Source organism: Elephas maximus, chromosome 8, assembly GCF_024166365.1.
Source record: "Elephas maximus indicus isolate mEleMax1 chromosome 8, mEleMax1 primary haplotype, whole genome shotgun sequence".
Lineage (NCBI taxonomy): Eukaryota > Metazoa > Chordata > Mammalia > Proboscidea > Elephantidae > Elephas > Elephas maximus.
In genome coordinates this window covers 47,686,481-47,707,416 of record NC_064826.1, presented here as the reverse complement: position 1 = coordinate 47,707,416, position 20,936 = coordinate 47,686,481, and the positions used below count along the sequence as shown (strand labels likewise).

General features: G+C 42.3%; 1 protein-coding gene across 2 annotated transcripts in view; it reads left to right on the top strand.

The window, feature by feature from the left end:
- Nucleotides 1-19,534, top strand: part of MAGI2 (membrane associated guanylate kinase, WW and PDZ domain containing 2) — a 1,497,921-nt gene extending 1,478,387 nt beyond the window's left edge. For both annotated transcript variants that reach the window (XM_049894296.1, XM_049894295.1), the window contains one exon: nucleotides 17,637-19,534. In XM_049894296.1, coding sequence (XP_049750253.1) covers nucleotides 17,637-18,268 — 632 coding nt within the window. In that variant the 3' untranslated portion in view covers nucleotides 18,269-19,534. The remainder of the gene's footprint in view (nucleotides 1-17,636) is intronic.
- The last annotated feature ends 1,402 nt before the right edge of the window (nucleotides 19,535-20,936 follow it).

Genomic DNA, 20,936 nt, shown 5'->3' with positions numbered 1-20,936 from the left:
TCGCCATGAGTTGGACAGACTCTGGGGCTGCTAACAATAACCTAAGAGCACTTAGACTTCTCAGGTGAAAAGTATGTGATTCCTATTATCAGCTAGGGAGCCCTGGTGACACAGTGGTTAAGGGTGTGGCTTCTAAACAGCAGTTGCAACCCACCAGCCCCTCAGCGGGAGAAAGATGTGACAGTCTGCTTCTCTAAAGATTTCAGCTTTGGAAACCCCATAGGGCTGTTCTACTCTGTCCTGTTTGGTCGCTATGAGTTGCAATGGATAGACTGCAACATACCTAAAATACCATGCCTGGGCCCCCGCCAAAGTGTTATGTGATTGGTGTGAGGTGCAGTTCCCAGGAGCATTCTTGTGCTTCGAGGCTGAAACCCACTGCTCCAAGTCTACTTGGGGTGTTGGGTGGGGAGGAGCTCCTCATGCCCAGTCTAGGGACCGCCATCTGAACTCGAGTGGGGTGCCCTTGCTAACACAGGGAAAGCTGAAGAAGGGGTGGAGGTCGGCGCGCCCCAGCCCTCTCAGGGACTGAGCCAAACCGATCCCGGGAAGCTACGAGAGACCCACGGGGGAGCTGGAGGATGCGGCCCGGCCAGGAGGCACCAGGAGATGCTCGTTCGCCCTCCGGCCCGAGCTGAGAGCTTCCCCAGGCCCGTTTCCCCTCCTCTTCAGCTCTAGCTTGGAGAGAGTGTGGGAAAGACCTGGAATTATGTTCTAACCCCTCCCTGCTTGCAGGGTTATCCAAAGGAAGTCGCTTATGCTCCCAGCACTCTCCTTTGGAAAATACATACAAAACTACCTCTTCCCCAGAAGTCCCAGAGGGGTGCCCCAAGAGCACAAACGTAACGTCTCAGGAACACAAATTATTATGACTTCCCTGTTCAAGTCTAATGTCTGTATTAGAATGGTTGCGTGTGTGCCAGAAGCTGCCCTCTAAATGATCTACCCACACATTAATGTGTGGATTACTCTCTCAACCTGCAGACTGGTATTATCAGGTCGCTATGAGGTTCATCTCTCAAAACTGCAGACTTAGAATGCGAGTCTCTGGTGCCAGCTGTGCGGTCGGCCCCCTCCATTGAGGGTAAGGGGGAAGAATTAGTGTCTTAAATACTCACCCACTGGGGTCTGTAGTCTTCAAGGCTGAGTCGGAATGAAGGAAGTCTATTGCCCTGGAAGAAACCCCTACATTTTTCAAGCAATTTCTCCAGTTCATTTGTTCCAAGCGCCTTTGAATTTCTCTGGCATAATCACCCTACCCTTTGTCAACACAAAGTGATTGTTTAAATGACTCAATCAGATCATGCCACGGGCAACTATTTCCATTTATTATGATTTATTGCCTCTTTGGCACCAATGTGTCAGGCACATTCAGCAGAAGATGATTCATCTAAAATGGTTTTCCTTTCTGCTCTGGAGGCCCACAGAACAACCTGCTCAGAGTAAAGGAAAGATTATGCACACTGATGAGGATCAGTGACAAAGGACACCACAGGAAGGAGGTTGAATTTTCCAGGTGGAAAAGAACAATCTTTTTCACTGTGATTGGTCTTTCTATTGACCTACAGCACTGAGTAAATTAATTAAAGAGAGAGAATTTCCAGCTTTTCACTAGGCCAGGAAGAGATGTGTCATGGATAAACCAGGGTCACATAATCCCCTTGAAGGCAGGAATCTGGTACTATTAGTCTTTGATCCCCAGCGCCGGACCCACACTGGCACCTGTAGGCACCGACTAAATGCTTATTGATTTCATTAACCAGTAAGTGTGAGAGAATCAGACCACTTATTTTCCCCATCACTAATCCTGTCTAAAATTTAGGAATTTGAGGAGGTTTTCCTCACCCGGGTTTTCCGAGAAGAGTTGCATCATCTTAATTCTCCCCTCAAGTTGCTGCCAGCAAGAAATGAGGAGCCAATATTAGCCATCGTGTCCCACCCCACTGACAATCTAAGACATTTGTTAACTGGATAAATAGGCTCCAAGTTGTTCCTTATAACAACAGCTAAGCATTTACTAATATTTTAAAAACTTTATAAGTGAATATTAATTAAGCAGTATTAACATGCCATTCAGATACCCTCTCTTTCAATCACAGTTGAGACAGTCAAGAGATGTTATTGTTCTGCCCTGAATGAAATTCTAGAAACTTCCATAGAGTTAGCTGTGCCAGTAACATGGTGTGACTTATGCTTAGTTAAAATGCTCACCAGCTTAACCAAAACAACAGGCTCTCTTTATGATTTAAAAACAAAAAGTAGCCTATTAGTCATAGAGAATTTCTCATTCCTCCTGGAACTACCATTCCTCCTTCAGTGCCCTGGTCAAACCTGCCTCCTACAATTCACAAAATGATCTCACAGGCTAAATTCCTAATTTTTTTATGGCACAAATCCTCCAGCTTTAATGTGCACAGCAATCCCTGGAGATCTTGTTTAGAATGCAGATGCTGATTCAGTGGGTCTGGGGTGGGGAATGAGATGCTGTATGTCTAAGAAGCTCCCAGGTGATGCCAGCACTGCTGCTCTTGAGAACACACTATGACAGCAAAGTGTTAAAGTGTCTTACAAATTTTTTCCTACAAATTTTACATAACATGTTACATCCTTAAATTTTTTTCATTTTACAAATATAGTCATATAATACATTTAACTAAATAAGAGTTTCATAACAGCAAGTGATGTCATATGTATAAATATACCATATAAAAACCAAACCCACTGTCGTCGAGTCAATTCTGACTTATAGTGACTATATATATATATATATATATATATATATATATATGGAGTCCTGGTGGCACAGTGGTTAAGAGCTCAGCTGCTAACCAAAAGGTCAGCAGTTCAAATCCACCAGCTGCTCCTTGGACTCCTTACAAATTTTTTCCTACAAATTTTACATAACATGTTACATCCTTAAATTTTTTTCATTTTACAGTCATATAATACATTTAACTAAATAAGAGTTTCATAACAGCAAGTGATGTCATATATATAAATATACCATATAAAAACCAAACCCACTGTCGCCGAGTCAATTCCGACCCATAGTGAGTCCTGGTGGCACAGTGGTTAAGAGCTCAGCTGCTAACCAAAAGGTCAGCAGTTCAAATCCACCAGCCACTCCTTAGAATCCTTATGGGGCAGTTCTACTCTGTCCTATAGGGTTGCTATGAGTCAGAATCAACTCGATGGTAATGGGTTTTTTAATACATATACTTAAGCATATTTCAAATATACCAGCTTTCCCCACATTTCTCTAAATTATTAAGGTTGGCTGCTGTTCCACTTTTAAGAAAATTTCTGACTCGTTCATTCTTCATTCAATTAGTATTTCTTGAGCACTTAGTATGTGCCCAACACTGTGTTAAGTACTAAAGTTGCAACAGTGAACAGGACAGATCACAGTTCCTGTCTAATAGAATTTATCTTCTAACTAAAGGAGACACATTGTAGTACATGTCGTGAAAGAAACACAGAGGGAGCTGACCTAGAAAATAACCACTGTAGACAAGGCAGTGAGACAGGCTGCTCTGAGGAGGTGAGGCTGAAGGAGCTGATCTGAAGGTCTGGTCATGCAAGGAGACTGGGGCTGAGTGTTTAGGCCCCTAATGTGCACACAGACTGGGAACTAGTTCCGACTCCTTTAGCAAATGTGTACGTATGTATGTGGGGACCACTGTAAAAGCTTGGTTCCGTATGTGAGTCTGTGCCACTGCCAACAGGCCCACCAACATGAGTACTCCTCACTAAGCCCCAATTTGCATTTCCCAAGCCATCCTCTGGCTCCCTTGCCAGCCTGCAGCCCTTATCTAGGGTACTGCGCTAGCACCCTTAGCAGGGGTTGCTGACACACTGGATTTTTCTACATGTGCACAAACCTGCAAAAACCCAAGACCCAGATAAACCATCCATAGTGATAGAGTTTCTGGTATTTTTCAGTTCAATTTTATTTCTAAAGAAGTGACTCCAATGAAAAGCTTTATCTTTTGCTAAAATGAAATTAAACCTGCTCAAAATCGGCTATCATATGAGCCCTAAATGCTAGAGCAATTGATAATGATCAGTTTATTTCTAGGAAGGCCTGGAACTTTGCAGAAATAAAAACACATAGGCAGCCTCTATCGGAACCCACCAAAACTCTCCTTTTAAGGTCAGGCAAACTCACAAGCCCTCTGCCCCCAGACCATCTTCTGTCTTCAGCCTGTTTCTACAGTGTTGTCTACCTCTGGCTCCTGTCATTCCCGACCTATGCACACCTTGAGAACTATAGCACGAATACGAATGAGGGCTCAGATACTTTCAAACAGTATTAGCTTTTGTTCTTTGTTACCAAAGCAGGGAACATGCAGGTTTTCACAACCCCATAAGTAAAGTTTTTCAGCATACTCAGGTGCCTCATAGAGAAAAGGGTACAATAACCAGGAACTTGCACCTGGAGCCAAAGACCCAGCAACCTCCTAGGCACTGAGTTCAGAGAGAAGCCTATGATCTAGGGGCGGATTATCCAGTAAGCAAGGTAAACACAGGCTTACTTGTGCTTACTTACTAATCTGTAGTGACCAATTTCACATGGGTTTGATGTGATCGCTGATGTGGTGAAACCCATGTGAAGCTGGCAACTACAGATTAGTAGGTAAACACAAGTAAGCCCGTACTTGCCTAGTTTGCTGGGTAATCTGCCCCTGTCAGGGACTGTAAATTTAAAAAGAGGCTTTGATTCTGTAGGAAGCTGCTGTGGGGTTGGGAGAGAGACAGTTGCCAGCCATACCTAGAAGCAGAATCTGTGATGTTGTGAAAAAAATGTGAAATTGTTCACTACAGATGATCTGGTAAGCAAGGTAAGCACTGTGCTTACCTTGCCTGTTGGATAATCCATCCCTGCTGTGATCCCAGCCCAGCCAGGCACCACCCGAGTCCCTGCCTAACCAAGAATTTATCTTCTAGGAAGGGAGACACATTTACAAAGAACAGTTAACACACAAATTGTAAGGCATGTTGTGAAAGAAACACAAAGAGCTGAACTAGAAATTAACCACTGCAGACAAGGCAGTGAGAGAGGCCCCTGAAGGGTCTGGTCATGTGAAGACGGGGGGCTGAGTGTTGGCTACAGCCCCTGCTTGCCTCTATCTGAGCCTTCACAGGTGCACTATCCGGGTGGCACATCTCAGGGTCTGTAACTGTGCATCCTTCTCTAGGGCTATAGCTCTGCTCTTAACATCTTCTGCAGGATGGATGAGAAAGCAGGGAGTGATCCACACTTCTCCTTCTGCGACTCCTAGGAACTTTAAATAAATGTTACGTAAAGGCTAAAGAGATGGGAAGGAGACAGTCCCTAGATGAGCCACTTAACCTCTGCGAGCCTGTTTCCTTATCTGTATAATGAAAATAGTAACAGTATCTACCTCATAGGTTTGTTGTGAAATTTAAATGACAGAATACATGCAAGATATTTAGCACAGTGCTTGGTACACAGTAAATGCCAAAAAGAAAAAGTTACCTGTCTTTTCACTATCATCATGATTTTTACAAGTGCTTACCATGTGCCAAAAAACTATGCTAAATGCTCATTTAACACAGAGTAGATGTTCAATAAACATTAATCACAAAATTAGAAACCCTGGTGGTATAGTGGTTAAAGGCTATGGCTGCTAACCAAAAAGATCAGCAGTTTGAATCCACCAGGCACTCCTTGGAAATGCCACAGGGCAGTTTTACTCTGTCCTATTGGGTCGTTACGAGTCAGAATCGACTCAGTGGCAACGGGTTTGGTTTTTTTATTCTGGAATCACAAAATTAATAGTATTTCTTTTTTTTTTTTTAAGTATGAACATACTTCTGCTTGCCAATGGGAAAAAAAGAAACAAGAAAAAAAATCCTATTTCCATAAGGAAAAAAGAAATTTCATTTGTTGATTAAAGAATCTAAAACACTGACACTAAAATTCAAGCACTTACTAAGTTTGAATCCAAGTGCAATTTATTTGTCAATATCAGTGAATAACTCACACTTGTTAGATAAGGAAGAGGGATTACCCTTATCACTCTTCTGCTTAAAAACCACATTGGCTCCCGTTGTCTGTAAGACTTTTGTACTCCTTAGTTGACACCCAAGGTCCCAGCCTCTTGTTCCATCACTATATGGACCCCTCGCCATTCCCACAACAGCCCACTGAGCACTACACTTCCCGATCTCACTTTCTGGAATATTCTTCCTTATTTTCTCCATCCAGTGAACTCTTATTGTCCCTTCAAACCCAAACTAAAGCCTTCCCCAACTCCCAAATACAGAACAGTCTGTCCTCTCCCTGCCCAACCCACAGCACTCTGAACATGCCTCTAGAATTCTTAGTGTACTATCAGTTTCTTAAAAGCACAAATTATATCTTTTTCATCTTTACATCTCCAGTGCCTAGCACACGCCTGAGTAAAGGTCAATAAATCTTTTAATGAATAAATATAAAAAGAAAGCCGTGGCTCATCCTTGACTACTATCTTTCTCTCACACCCCATATCTAATCCATCAACAGATCCAATCTAGTCTGTCTTCAAAAATATATCCTGAATCCAACTTCTTCCCATCACCTCCATCAATCACCACCACCCTAGTCCAAGCCGCCATCATCTCTTTCCTGGCCTACCACAATAGCCTCCTAACTGGTGTTCTTGTTTCCACCTGCACTCCATTTTGTACTTAGCCTCCAGGTTGGCCTTATACAATATAAATCATATATCATTCCTCTGTTTGGAACTATCCAATGGCTTCCATTACACTAAGAATAAAATCCAAACTTCTTACTGAAGCCCACAAGGTCCTATGTGATCTGACCCTTCCCCCCTTCTACCTCCCAGTCCTTCTTATCATGCCTTGAACATGACAAGCACGCTCACCTGGAGCTTTGCACTGGTTGTTCCACCTGCCTAGATTATTCTTATCCCAACTATCCACATGACTTGCTCCTCTTCATTCAAGTCTCTCTCAAATGTCACCTCATCAGAGAGATATTCCTGGCTACCCTATCTAAAACAACACCCCCACAACTCTCCATATCCTTACCTTACCTTATTTTTCTTTACTGAATTAATCCATATCTGACTTTCTATTATACACCTATTTGTATGTATACCAATTTTCTGTCTCTTCCACAATGACAGTGTCTTAGTCATCTAGTGCTGCTATAACAGAAATGCCACAAAGAGAAGTTTATTCTCACAGTCCAGTAGGCCAGAAGTCCAAATTCAGGGCACTGGCTCCAGGGGAAGGCTTTCTCTCTGTTAGCACTGGAGGAAGGTCCTTGTCATCAGTCTTCCCTTGGTCGTTCGACATCTCAGCACAGAAGCCTCAGGTCCAAAGGACGGGTTCTGCTCCCAGAGCTGCCTTCTTGGTAAGGTTCCCATTCTCTGCTTGCTTCCGGTTCCTTTTATCTCTTGAGAGATAAAAGGTGGTGCAGGCCACACCCCAGGGAAACTCCCTTTACATTGGATCAGCCATGTGACCTGGGTAAGAGTGGTGTTACAATCTCACCCTAATCCTCTTTAACATAAAATAACAATTACAAAATGGACAACCGCAGAATACTGGGAATCATGCCTAACCAAGTTAATACATACATTTGGCGGGGGCGGGGGGGGGACATAATTCAATCCATGAAGACGGATATTGCTTTCTTCATAGGCGTATTTTCAATGCACAGGACTGTGTCACACAAAGTGCTCAATAAATATTTATTGATTGGAAAAAAAAGAACTAATAGAGTAGCTGTGTACTGGGTCACAATGTAGAGAGATGTGAATGAGAGGAAAGGCTTTTGAAAAATAAAGTGGAGTACGAAAAAAATTGTCTAAAGATCCGAACCAAAACCAAACCCCTTGCCATCCTGTCGATTCCGACTCATAGCAACCCTATAAGGACAGAGTAGAACTGCTCCATAGAGTTTCCAAGGAGGGCTGAGTGGATTTGAACTACTAACCAAAAGGATAGTTCTTGACCACTATGCCACTAGTGTCTAAGTCTAAAGATAGCCTTGCTGAAATAGAATAACAACAAAATTGGATAGCTCCAGACACAAGAGCTCTGCTTCCAGTAATTCATTTTCTTTTAAACAGCCAGAATTGTTTATCCCCTGGTGGGCCTCCGTCTAGAAGTGAATTAACGTTAGTTATGCCCTAGTCTTGCCCATGAATAGTTTACAGAGGCAGAGGAAGGGGTTGTGATGAAGGTCTTGTTTGGGTACCCCACAGGTTTGGGTTTAGCTGGAGTCAGAAGGGATCCTCTGAGTAACTCATTTCCACTTCTTCCATCTTTTCCAAGAGATGGCTATTATCAGTCTCCAACATTTCCTCCCATGAGCTAGGCACATCGTGATTATTTCAGTTCTCAGCCAACTTCAGACAGTGTTGTATTTCTCTGATGAAGAACGAGATTCCAGAAAAGCTTTGAGATTAAAGGTACCTCCTAAAGATTTTTAAAACTTCTTTAATTCAGACTCTGCTAACTTCGTGAACTGAGAATTCATTTGTTTCATTGGGCTGAGGCTTATCTTGCTCAATGGTGAGGGAGGAAGGGAGATTACTAAGCATATTAGTGGTGGAGACATTATTTGCAAAAAGTGTAGCCAATTTAGAAAGACTTCTTCACATCAGACTTAAAAACATTTCATCACAGTACTATTAACTTTTTGGAGGCTTGGTGGTGCAGTGGTTAAGAGCTTGGCTGCTAACCAAAAAGGTCGGCAGTTCAAATCCACCAGCCACTCCTTGGAAGCCCTATAGGGCAGTTCTCCTCCGTCCTACAGTGTCACTATGACTCAGAATCTGCCCGACAGCAACAGGAATTAACTTTTCACATTTTTAAAACTAAGATATGATTTACATACAGTAAAATTTACTATTTCTAGTGCAGAATTTTATGAGTTTTGTAAACAGCTTGACCGGTATCTTCTGACCTTGACCATCTTCATCTATTTACTCAGCGTATTGTCTAAATATTATCCTTTTCTATGTGTGTCTTGGGAGCCCTGGTGGAGAAGTGATTAAGAGCTCAGGCTGCTAACGAACAGGTCGGCAGTTCAAATCCACCATCCACTCCTTGGAAACCTTATGAAGCAGTTCTCTGTGCTATAGGGTCGCTATGAGTCGGAATTGACTCAGTGGCACAGCACAACAACATGTGTGTCTTGATGTGGAAAAGTTTGGGAAGCACTAGAATACAGTAGTGGTTTGGGTTTGGACTTGGGCTATGGAGTCATATAATCAGTCCTGACTCTCATTTACTAGATGAATGGTCCTGGTAAATTGCTTAATTTATCTAAGTCTCAGTTTCCTCATCTGTGAAACAACGAAAATAGCACTACAGTCCTTAGCATTGTTATGAGGTTTAGCACAGTGTCATAATGCACATAGTACAGTTCCTGGTACATACGAAGCACTCAGGAAATGGTAGTTTCATTACTAACAGCCCCACCTAGCCCTGCAGTGTGCACTGTCCACCACGGAGGATGCTAAAGCTTGCCACAGGTTTACTGCTGCACCTTCGATTACGCTTTTAAAATAAGTACAAATATGAAGCTACAGTAAGCATATATAACAAAAAAAACAAACCCAGTGCCGTCGAGTCGATTCCGACTCATAGCGACCCTAGAGAACAGAGTAGAACTGCCCCATAGAGTTTCCAAGGAGAGCCTGGCGGATTCGAACTGCCAGCCCTTTGGTTAGCAGCTGTAGCACTTAACCATTACGCCACCAGGGTTTCCAAGCATATATAGTCACAACTAAAAATGTTATTAATGTTTATAAGACCTGGTTTACATCCTCTCTGGTAACAAATGTAAAACAAAAACACGTTTGAAAGCCATTAACAATCCCTCCAACTGAAAACAATACATCAGAAAGAGTCAAAGAGACTAAAATAATTAATTTGTGCCAATATTTTTTAAATGCACATTTTGCTTCTTTATAATTTGTTACAAAAAGCAATCACCTCAGTGATGGCTGAACAGCTCCAAATAACCATTATGGTTTGAACACAATCCTTAGAAGGTTTTTCTTTCGAACACCAAATAACTTCATATTACTTGATCTACCCTAATTATTTTTGTATCTTCCTATAATATTCTAAATTAAGAGAAAATAGATTTCAATACAACCACATCAGTATTCTCTAACCTCAGCCAACTGTAGGTTGCAACAGGGAAGGTTTTTATGAGAAGTAACACCAAATCTATGGACTTCTTTATGGAATAATTTCAGTCATTTGACAACTGACTCAGTGGTTCCAATATCTAATATGAATATTTTCAATTCAATCCAGATTCAAGGTGTAGCACTGTGAGGGATATTTTTAAAGCATATAATATTACTCCTGCCCTTAGGAAATCTAATCTCACTGTTCTCTGATTCCAGCTCACATTTCCAGCATTTTCACAAATTAACACCCTATACCACAGCGATTGTCCTTTTGTGTCCAAGATTCAAACACGAACGGCATTTCAGAGTCTCCTTTAGGAATAATGATGGCTCTGCCTCTGACAGTCACTTTAGCTGGAAGTTTCTGTCACGACCCCCATTTCTCAATCAAAAGAGCAGATAACAAAGGAGGCTAGTGAGGACATTTGGGCCAGGGCTTCCAACGGGTTCATTCAGGTACAAACCACTGCTGAGAATTTGCATTTCTAACAAGTTCCCAGGGTATACTAATGCTGCTGGTTAGGGACCAATTCTGAGAACCACTAGTAGAGAAATGGTCCTCAAAATTCATTATACATAAGAATCACCTGAGGACCTTGCTAAACAGTAGATTCTGATTCCGTATACCTGGGGTGGAAATGCAAATTCTCAGGAGTTCGAACCAGAACGAACCAGTTCAAAGCCCTGGTTTGGGCTGAGCTTGGAGAGCATTACTCAATTCAGAAAGGCATTCAATGACCCTGCTCCATTACCTACCACCTGTGTAGCCATGGGGCAAGTTACTTAACCTCTCTGTGCCACAGTTTCCTCATCTGCAAAATGTGCACGTTCACATATATTAACAAGAGTTAATACATTCAAGGGCTTAGAAGAGTGCCTGGTACCTAGTAAGTAACTAATCAATGTGGACGACTACAATTAGTAGTGATACCAATAGTAGTAATACTATTGTTATCTTCCTGGACACCCTAATTTTAAAAGCATTCATTAGACCCTGGGTCCAAGCTCTGTATCAACGGGAGGAGAGCAGCACAGAACACCTGTCGGGAGTTTGGGGGACCACCCAGCTGAAGCTGGAGCCTCAGGCCACAAGTGAGGTGCAGAGCCAGAAGCAGGCTCCCTTCCAAGGTGGTCTCCCTTACCCTTCAGCGCAGGTTAAAAAGAACTCTTCTTTGAGTCAAGTTGCACTTTTCCTCACCTGTACAAATTTTTAGTTGGAGATAAGACCACCCTGAGAAAACTAATAACTCGGATACCAATTCACAGCAATAAGCAGTTTATTCTTTGCTGGGCAGCCATCTGGTTACTGTCACCTGCCATAACATAAACAAGCTGTTGAAACACAGTCTCAGTAGATGAAGTTTGTTTTTGTTTTAATCTCTGGCATATGAAGTAGAAGGAGTGCATTTTCAACTAGATGGCGCATGGCTACCACCACCAACTGCTCTGACAGGGATCACAATAGAGGGTCCCGGACAGAGCTGGAGAAAAATGTAAAGCAAAATTCTAACTCTCAAAAAAAGACCAGACTTACTGGCCTGACAGAGACTGGAGAAACCCCAAGAGTATGGCCCCAAGACACTCTTTTAGCTCAGTGATGAAGTCACTCCCAAGGTTCACCCTTCAGCCAAAGATTAGACAGGCCCATAAAACAAAATGAGACTAAAGGGGCACATCAGCCCAGGGGCAAGGACTAGAAGGCAGGAGGGGACAGGAAAGCTGGTAATAGAGAACACAAGGTCAAGAAGGGAGAGTGTTGACATATCATAGGGTGGGTAACCAATGGCCACAAAACAGTATGTGTACTAATTGTTTAATGAGAAGCTAGTTTTTGTTTTGTAAACCTTCATCTAAAGTACAATAATTTTTTTTTTTAAAGTGCATTTTATTTTTCAGTATTGCTGGGTTCTACAATATAATTTAAAGAACTGTATATGTTTTAACTCAAAGATAATGGTGTCTGTGTGTATAATTTGTATAAAAATGTAGTAATAATAATCAGTCTATCTTCTAGGAAAGACTCAAACTGGTTAGAACACACATGGGGGGGGGTGGGAGTAAGAAACCTGATCCTAACTTAGGAAAGGGACCCGCATTTCCCACAATGGAATATAAGATGTTTATGGTCTGTCTTACCTGTGGGTTCATCTGGACATTCACTGGCATGTTGACTAATGACTCCCCAGGGGTGAAGCGCCTTTAAGAAAAGTCATGACAACATTGCATCTGATAAAATTAACAAAGGAAAGAACATCTGCAAAAACTGAGAGGAAACTGAGTGCCCTTGGAGCCAGAGCTTCTCCTTGTCCCTCTCCATCCCAGGGGCCACTGATGAAAGCTGAGAACTCTTCCCAATGTACTTTATGCTGCACTCTTCCCACCAAATTTATTTTCTTTCCCACTTCAAATACACATTACCATTTCATCACCATCCTCCCTCCTAAAACTGATCAAAGTCACAGATACAAACCTGGTTTTGATAGTTTATCATGTAAGTGAAAATCTTTTGCTCTCAAGTGTTCCCTCAAATAGGCATTTGGTTTTAAGTCTTCCATTTCTATTTGTGGAATAGATTTATTTGTTCTTCAAATAGTAATTGAGCACGTATTTTGTGTCAAGTACTATCCTGGGTATTAAGTACAAATGTGGTGAACAAGGCCAATATGGTCATTCCCTTCATGAAGCTTACAATATAGTAGTTGAGACTGACATTTATCAAATAAGCAAACAAATATATAATTACTAATTATAAATACTAGGAGAAAAAAATGCTGTTGAGGACGGAGTATCTCCTGGGAACTGCAGTGAAATTTATAGACCTAAAGAATGCAAAGAACCCACCAGGAGAATAGTTGCGGAGGAGCCTTTCTGGTAGAGGAGTCAGCAGTGATATCTCAAAATAGAGAATGGCCTTGATGTACTTGAGGAACTGGGTGAATAGGGAATGAAGAGAAGTGAAGCCAGGAGACTGGCAGGGGCTAGAACACATAGTCTTTTGTAGGCCGTGTTAACAATTTTGGATTTTAATTAAAGAGCAGTGGGAATCCCCTGAAAGTTTTAAGCAGGGGAATGGCATCATTTAATTTAGATCACAAAGAGATTGTTGTGGATGTTGAATGGATAATTATTGGCAGTAGGCAAGAATAAAAGCAAAGAGAATGTGCATTATTGTAACAGTCCATATGAGAAATGGTAAGTAGACAGGCCCATCCCTTGGGTAGGATAACTAGGTTAGTTGTCCTGGGCTCCGAGCTGAGGGGAGAAGGCATGGTTCGTTCTACACTAACTTCTCTTTTCCGAACAGCACTAAAATTCATTTTTCAAATTTATCTTTAACAATGTCCCAAAGGTTTATGAAAGATGACCACAGTGCAGCCTTTTTTTAAGTGTGATTATCTTGGGCAGTCCACACTGGTTGAGTGGTGTCAGGTCCCACATTCTTCCAGGGTCTTCCCTCTATCTTGGACTAAGTTGGTGAAAGTGAAGGTAAAGTAGACAGAGTCCAGCTATATTTGAAGACCAATAAGACTTGCAAGTGGATTGGATCTGTGGGGTAAGGGAGAGGAAGGAACCAGGAGGACTCCCAGTGATGGCTGTGCCATTCACCAAGATGGAAATAAGTGGGAGAGTACAGAATAGGCTTGGGTGAAGAGGTTTCCATTTTGGACTTGTTAAATTGAAGGTACCAATGAATTACCAAGCTGAGATGTCAAGTAGGCAGGTGGATATACCAGCACAGAGTTCAGCAGTGTTCACCAGGCTGAATAATTCATTTGGGAGTATTATTGTTATATAAAAGCTACATGATAGATGAGAACACCTAGGAGAAACTATGGAGAAAGAAGATCAAGCCCTGTGGAATGCCACATATAGAAGTCAGGTCAAAGAAGAGAAATCTGCAAGGTAACCTGAGAAGGAACTGCTAGATAGGATAAAACGCAGGAAATGGGGTGTTATGGAAGCCAAGAATCCATTTTGTTTCCAGGAGGGAATAGTTGGCTGTGTGAAATGTGGTAAGATAAAGTATTACCATATTACCATGAATACATAGAGATGTCCTCTGAATTTGACAGCATCAAAGACATTGGTGACATTGACAAGAGCATCTTCACTGGGGTGGTTTGGGGAAAGGGCAGGTGGGAGAAGCCAGTTTGGACTGAGAGGTCTTTCTGGTTTCAGCCAATGAGCCTGGGGGAATCGTTGGACAAAGGGGCTACAAAAATACCAGCAGGCCCACCTGGTTGATTTAATCTTTCTGGGATTTGTCTCTGCTATTTCTAATTCTACTTAGAACCTCTCAGACAGGAAGGGTGCTGTGGAGCACGTCTTCCTCAGCAACAACCTCACAAACGAACATGATCACGCACTTTAGCCAGTGCCGAGGTTCAAAAATAAAAATAAAATTAAAAAACAAGGTCTGAAGGAACCAGAATTAAATTTGGTTAATTTTTCTGATTATTGCAAGTAAAGATTTCATAAAAATTTGAGTTTGAAATGCTATAGAAGGGCTCTTCCTATTCACGACAATTGGTGAATTCCTGTCACCTTGATGGGGCAGGTAATAGGACAGGGTGGGGAAGAGGGCTACCTGGTAAAGAGGCACTTGGTGCTTTAGGGGCTTTTCAAGTTCCTGCCTCACTCAGACACCACATGTCTGGTATTATACTGGACAATTCCCTGCCAGAAAAGTGGAAAATATTAAACCACACATATAAATATCCATCTTTTAAACATTTTACTTTATGATCTAGTTAATTTTAATTTCTGATTAATATTCTTATCAGCAGTGGCTTGGAACATTTTAGCTTTTAGTTTCTACTGTTAAGTATTTAATAATCTATAAACAAGCTCTTGAGAAATCTTTTTATAGTAAGAATCCTTTTGTACTTATGAATAATTTCACCTTCCAGTTTATCATTGTAAGTAGATGTTCACAAGCAAATGCTAAGTATTCTGTTCAAGGGTGAAATCCACTCCCTGTTGATCAACAGTGGCCACGAAGCACTTCCATTTCACATGCTTTGGTCCTCTCTGCAAGACGACATCTTAGGACAATTTTCTCAGCAAGCAAAAAGAGCAAAGCAACCCAAAATTTCATTCCTGGCCAGCCCATTTTATAATCTTGGTCAAGTTACTTAACCTCTCTCTGCTTCAATTCCTCCTTCAGGAAATGGTGTGAATAATATCAACCTTCTCCTTGTATCCCAGAAGTAATTTGAGGCCAGCTAATTGACTCTACCATATGTGATGTAATGGTGGGGAAAAGAGCTATTAAAATGTGAGATATCATTACCATGGTCCAAGTCAGAGATTACCGTTGCACAAACTACCCTCTAGTTATAAGGTAGGCCTTTTGAAGACCACTTTAACTATTTCCGACAATATCTTCCTGTATTAGCGGAGCTGTCACAGTCTATCACTTATTAGTTTGATTTTAATGCTTTAACCCAGCCAACATATTCCAGTAGAACATATTGCAATTGTCATGGAAGACATTTTTATTTGAAGATTTCAGAATATTCCTTAGGAAACCAAGGATACCCGAGGTATAGCAAAACCACAGTTGGGAATCACAGCATGTGTGAATGAATGACTTATTATTGTACTTATTCAAAACCTTACCTGCAAGTGTGCTAGTTAATATGGCTTCCAGGGGAACCCAGCCCATAAGCAGGCAGTCACTGGAGCACCTGAGAAAAATCTGACTCAGCAGGTTGCAAATAATCATCATAACTCTCCCACTGTAGGGAGCTTTTCCCTTAGAAGGTGATTTCCCTTATCTCACCTCTGTGAGGTAGATGCTTTACCCTTGTCTTATAAAGGGGGAAATTAAGGTTCAGAGAAATCAAGTGGTTGGTCCAAGATCACACGGCTGGTATATGCTAGTGGCAGAATTCCAGTCCAGGACTCTGGATACCTTTTCTAGGATTTTCTCACTCACTCTGTAAAAATAGCGGACATCAGTCTACAGGAAGAAGAAAGAGGCATTGTGCCTTAAATACTCCATTCAAATTTCATATCAAATCCTTTTTTATAACACTGATTTGATATGCTAAAGGTGGCCAGCATCATTGGAACTGTCAACCCACTGCCCTCTTCTGCCTTTTATCTCTTTATAAATCATTATCAAAGGTACATTATAAGAATTCTCAACTTTAAAACAAAGGAAGCCTTTGGATTCATGGATTGAGTATACACAAGGACCTCTGAGGGTCTCTGACACACAATATTACAAAGACAAGAATTTGAATCACTGCACTGAGGCTGGTGTATGAGACCAAATCTCTTAGCTAGTGAGGGAGCCTCGCCTGCCACCCAGCATTCAGATATCAGTGTGGCTTCATGTTCCTCGCTCATGACCATATACCAATTCTATGGAGCAAAACTGCACCCTAGAATGGTATTCCAAAACCTGGGGATTCCCAAAGGTCTTGGGACATATTCCTCACAAATATCAAGGGTCCACTGTATTGGATTTCCCTGTTTTAATTTTGCCTTAGCAGCCAGAAAGTCAAGAATAATTTCAGTGCTCAGTAGTAGTAACTAGCTCATCTCAGATTCCTAACACATCTCTCCTCCTTCTATTTGGCTCCTGATCAGTGGTTGCTTTAAAAAAACTTTTTTTTTTTCATTTCTCATTTTTATCATTGTTTTATATGTGTTTTGATGTTATAAATTGCCTCAAATCCTTTTGGAAGTAGAAAGCTTAAATCCTAAATAAATGTGGAAACTGGGCTTCCTAGAAAGAATCATTTATCTTAGTCCCAGGGCCTTGCACAATGTTAGAACTACTAAAAAGAATCAAGGACAATGATTTGTAAAAGACAACAGTGATCATTTTACATGGGTTTATCCATATTCAGAGATTATCTGGCGGTAGCTAAGAATTATGCTTTGAGTGACACCTAATGGTTGAGAAAGTCACTCCCCCGACTTTGAGAAGATCCAAACCAGTGTTTCTCAAAAGCTTGGTTCTCTTTTTCAAAATCAGTTGGCTGCCTATTTAAAATGCAGAAAAATTCCTGGCCCCCATCCCATCGGAATCTCAGGGCCTAATCCCCTGGGAATCTGGATTTTTCACAACCACCCAGGTGATTCCGCTGAATACTCAAGTTTGAGAATCACTGATCTAAGTGCTGACAAGTCCGATGTTCATAAGAAATCAGACCTGATGACAAAGCCACGGAGTTAGAAGGGGTCAAAGCAGCGAGATTAGGCTAGGGTTTTGCAATGACCTGGGTGGGGGGAGAAAGGGAAGGGGGGTGCGCACAATCCCCGGGGATGCCGCTGGCTGCCCTCTTGGCAGTGAGGGTGGAGGTGGCAGTGCCTTGGGACCCTCAAAAGCAGTCGCCCCCTGGCTGCCTGCCCTGGTACTTGGCGTAGAGAGAAGTCGCGGGAGTGTGGAAACCTTGCGCGGCGCCACGCCTAACGCCTGTGCTTCGTGTTCCACAGACGAACCCACCTCCTGGAGTTCTCCCGCTGCAGCCTCCCCAGATCTGCCGGAAGTAGGCGTCTCCCTCGAAGACGTCCTCTCGCCATTCTCTCCATCACATCCAGCCCTACCCTCCGACCCTTCCCACCAGATAAGCCCAGACCCATCTTGGGATATCAAAAGGGAACACGACGTTAGGAAACCAAAGGAGCTTTCAGCCGGCGGCCAGAAGAAGCAGCGCCTTGGGGAGCAGAGCGAGCGCTCGGCCAGTCCGCAGAGGGCCGCGCGGCCGATGCTCGAGGAGGCGCCTGGCGGCCAGGGGCGGCCCGAGGCCGGCAGGCCCGCCTCGGAGGACGCGGCGGACGCGGCGCGGCCCGGCGGGAAGGAAGGCGTCCGTGCAGCGGCCGGCCCCGAGCTCGGCCGGCGCGACGGCCCGGGTGCTGCGTTCGCGTTCGCGGGCCCAGGCGGCGGCGGTGGCGCGCGGGAGGTCGAGGGAAGGGCGGGCGCGCGCGCGGGCCCTCGGCAGGGCGCGCGGCCTCCAGGGGGCGCCCCGGCGCGCAAGGCCACCGTCGCGCCGGGGCCGTGGAAGGTCCCCGGCTCCGACAAGCTGCCGGGAGTCCTCAAACCCGGCGCCTCCACCGCCAGCAGATGAGCCGCGCGGCCTGCGCTTACGCGCCTCGACGCAGGCCTCTCTGCTTAGATTCCGTCTCATGGCGTTTTAATTTATTTTCATTGTCACACGCATAGATCCACGAGGCACCAAGGCCTAGAAGCATCGATGTGAAGTCCCACGTGTCCATGGGTGGCACAGCGTCCACACGCAGACCTAAACTGATCCTAAAGCCCCCGGTTCCATTTTGGGGGCTTTGGCAGCTACGGAAGAACCAAAATACGTGAAGAACATCATAGGGAAACAGTGCAGTGTAGCTTTAGAAAAAAAGAAAAAAAAAAATCCCCCCACTGCATGAAGGATTTGGATATCATCCAAACTTTATATCAAGAAACTGAACAAGTTAAGAGCAATCACAAACTGGAATATCGCCTTAAAAATCAAACTGCACGGAGCAAGCTGAAACTGAGACAAGATTATATCTTTTAATTGATCTAAAGCATTGTAAATAAATTGTTCTTGACCTATCTAGACAGGGGTTAAAGGGTTTCTTTGAAACATTTAGAACTGTTCGCCCATGACATGTTTCCATGGCTCACCCTTGGCATCCATCACTGGTATTAGTTCCGTTCCTGCATACTGCAGGAGGAGTTAGAAAGCTAGTGAATTCATTGGTGTGATGCCAATTTTACTGCCATTTCTGTGATCAAATCATATTTCTGTACATTTTCAGTGATAGAAAAAAAAGGTTTTAAAAATTGTATCCTAGGGAACGGTTTGTCGTAAGTCAGAATTTTGCTATTTAGCTCATAGATCTTAATTGGTTTTCGTCTAAAATATGAATTTTACAGTTGAAAGACCACAATTATTAAATCAAGATTGGCAACGCTGCAGTTCCTTTACGGAAAGGCTTTCCTGTTGTCCCAGAGGAAACCCTGGTGATGTAGTGGTTAAGTGCTATGGCTGCTAACCAAAGGGTCTGCCAGGCGCTCCTTGGAAACGCTATGGGGGCAGTTCTACTCTGTCCTATAGGGTCGCTATGAGTCGGAATCGACTCGACGGCACTGGGTTTGGCTTTTTTGGTTTTTATTGTCCCAGACTAAAAGAGGTAAATAGCTTTGTCAGCAACTTTATATTTCACTTGCTGTCTTTTTTTTAAACCCTCTTTCCAGTCTTCATATTCGTTTTGACAGAGCAGCGGCAAAAGATATCTCCTATATTTTCTTAAATTATGACTCCCTAATATTGAAATTATTATAACCAGTTTATTTTCATTAAAGAACATCAGTCTTTTTAGCATTCCTTTCTGCTTATCTTTCTTTCCTTATTCTTTCTCCTTCTGTTCCCATTTAGTTTGCTTTTTTTGTCTTGTACTCTTTGCCTTTTTTTTTTTTTTAATTAAAAACCTCTAGATATTTCTTTTTATCTTCATGGATCAAGTGGTTGATCCCCAAGTAAAATTCTAAAGCCCAACTTTTTTTCTTATTTTAGTATTTCTTTTTAAAATGTTAAATAAAAAAAAAAACCTCAGTTAATTATCCATTGCTACTTAGGTGTAGCTACACCTGTTAAAAGGCAAGATGTTTCCGAAGGCAATTTCCCTTTAATTTGCCCTGAATGAATGAGGCTTCATTTCAGTATTTCAATGACATCCTCCCATATCCTGCCCCTTACAGGTATTTGAATACAAATAAGCCTCACCTCCCGCACTTGCAGTCAGATAAATAAAACTAGGAGATCAGGTCTGTCGAGCAAGATCACACATAATAGCCTCCCTTTCCCTCTCTCTATAATTGCAGTATCCTGAGCTAACCCTGAGCTAGTGCCGTTTGAATTCCATCAAAAACATGGGAGTCGTTTAGTCATTTGACAAGATGAGAATATGGTTGAAAGCCTCAAGTGAAGGGTCTTGCAGCTCGCAAAACCAATTTCCAAAAATGAAACCCATTCATCATAAACAAAAGCACAAACACGTAGCAGTTTACAGTACTTTTGATTTAATCTCAATTAGTCTTTCTCCCCTGGACTAGAAATCCAGTATAGTTTGCCATTAATTTATTGAATCTGGTTTGGACAATGCTTCTGTAGTGTAGCTGCACGACCCGGTACTGTATCCTCTGACCTTTATTTTCCATGTGTTACAAAAGGAAAAAAAAAATTGAGATTACGCTTGCATAAACTCTAATTTGCACAGTTCACAGCTACTACTTGTGCAGCAATTGCTTTATGCGGTTGTAATCCATAACCTGTGAAGATAGCACACCATCTAAATCCCATTCCAAATAATATCTCTGTGTAGTGTTAGCTGTGAATTTACCCTGTACAGCTGTATCTCTATAAATATAATTCCATGTATTAATAGTCACAGAAAAGACTGTAAGTGAGCAACTATTTTTATGAAACGCACCACTATGGATAAATTAACTTTTACAGAAATCTTGTTTACTGTATGATATTCTAAAACACTGTCAAATAAAATATATATCCAAAAATCTTTTCTTTTTCCAACTATATACGCTGTGTGTTAATTTGAAGTAGATCATTAAAAAAAGATCATTACTGGGGATTAATTTAACTTTTAAAAACAGCAGTTATCACAGATTGTAAAAATATAAGTCTAACCCCAAACAGGGCTTCTTTGAAACTTGAATCTAAATGCAGTGGCATTACACATGAAAAATTGTTGACTTTTCCATCCAAAGTAAATTGA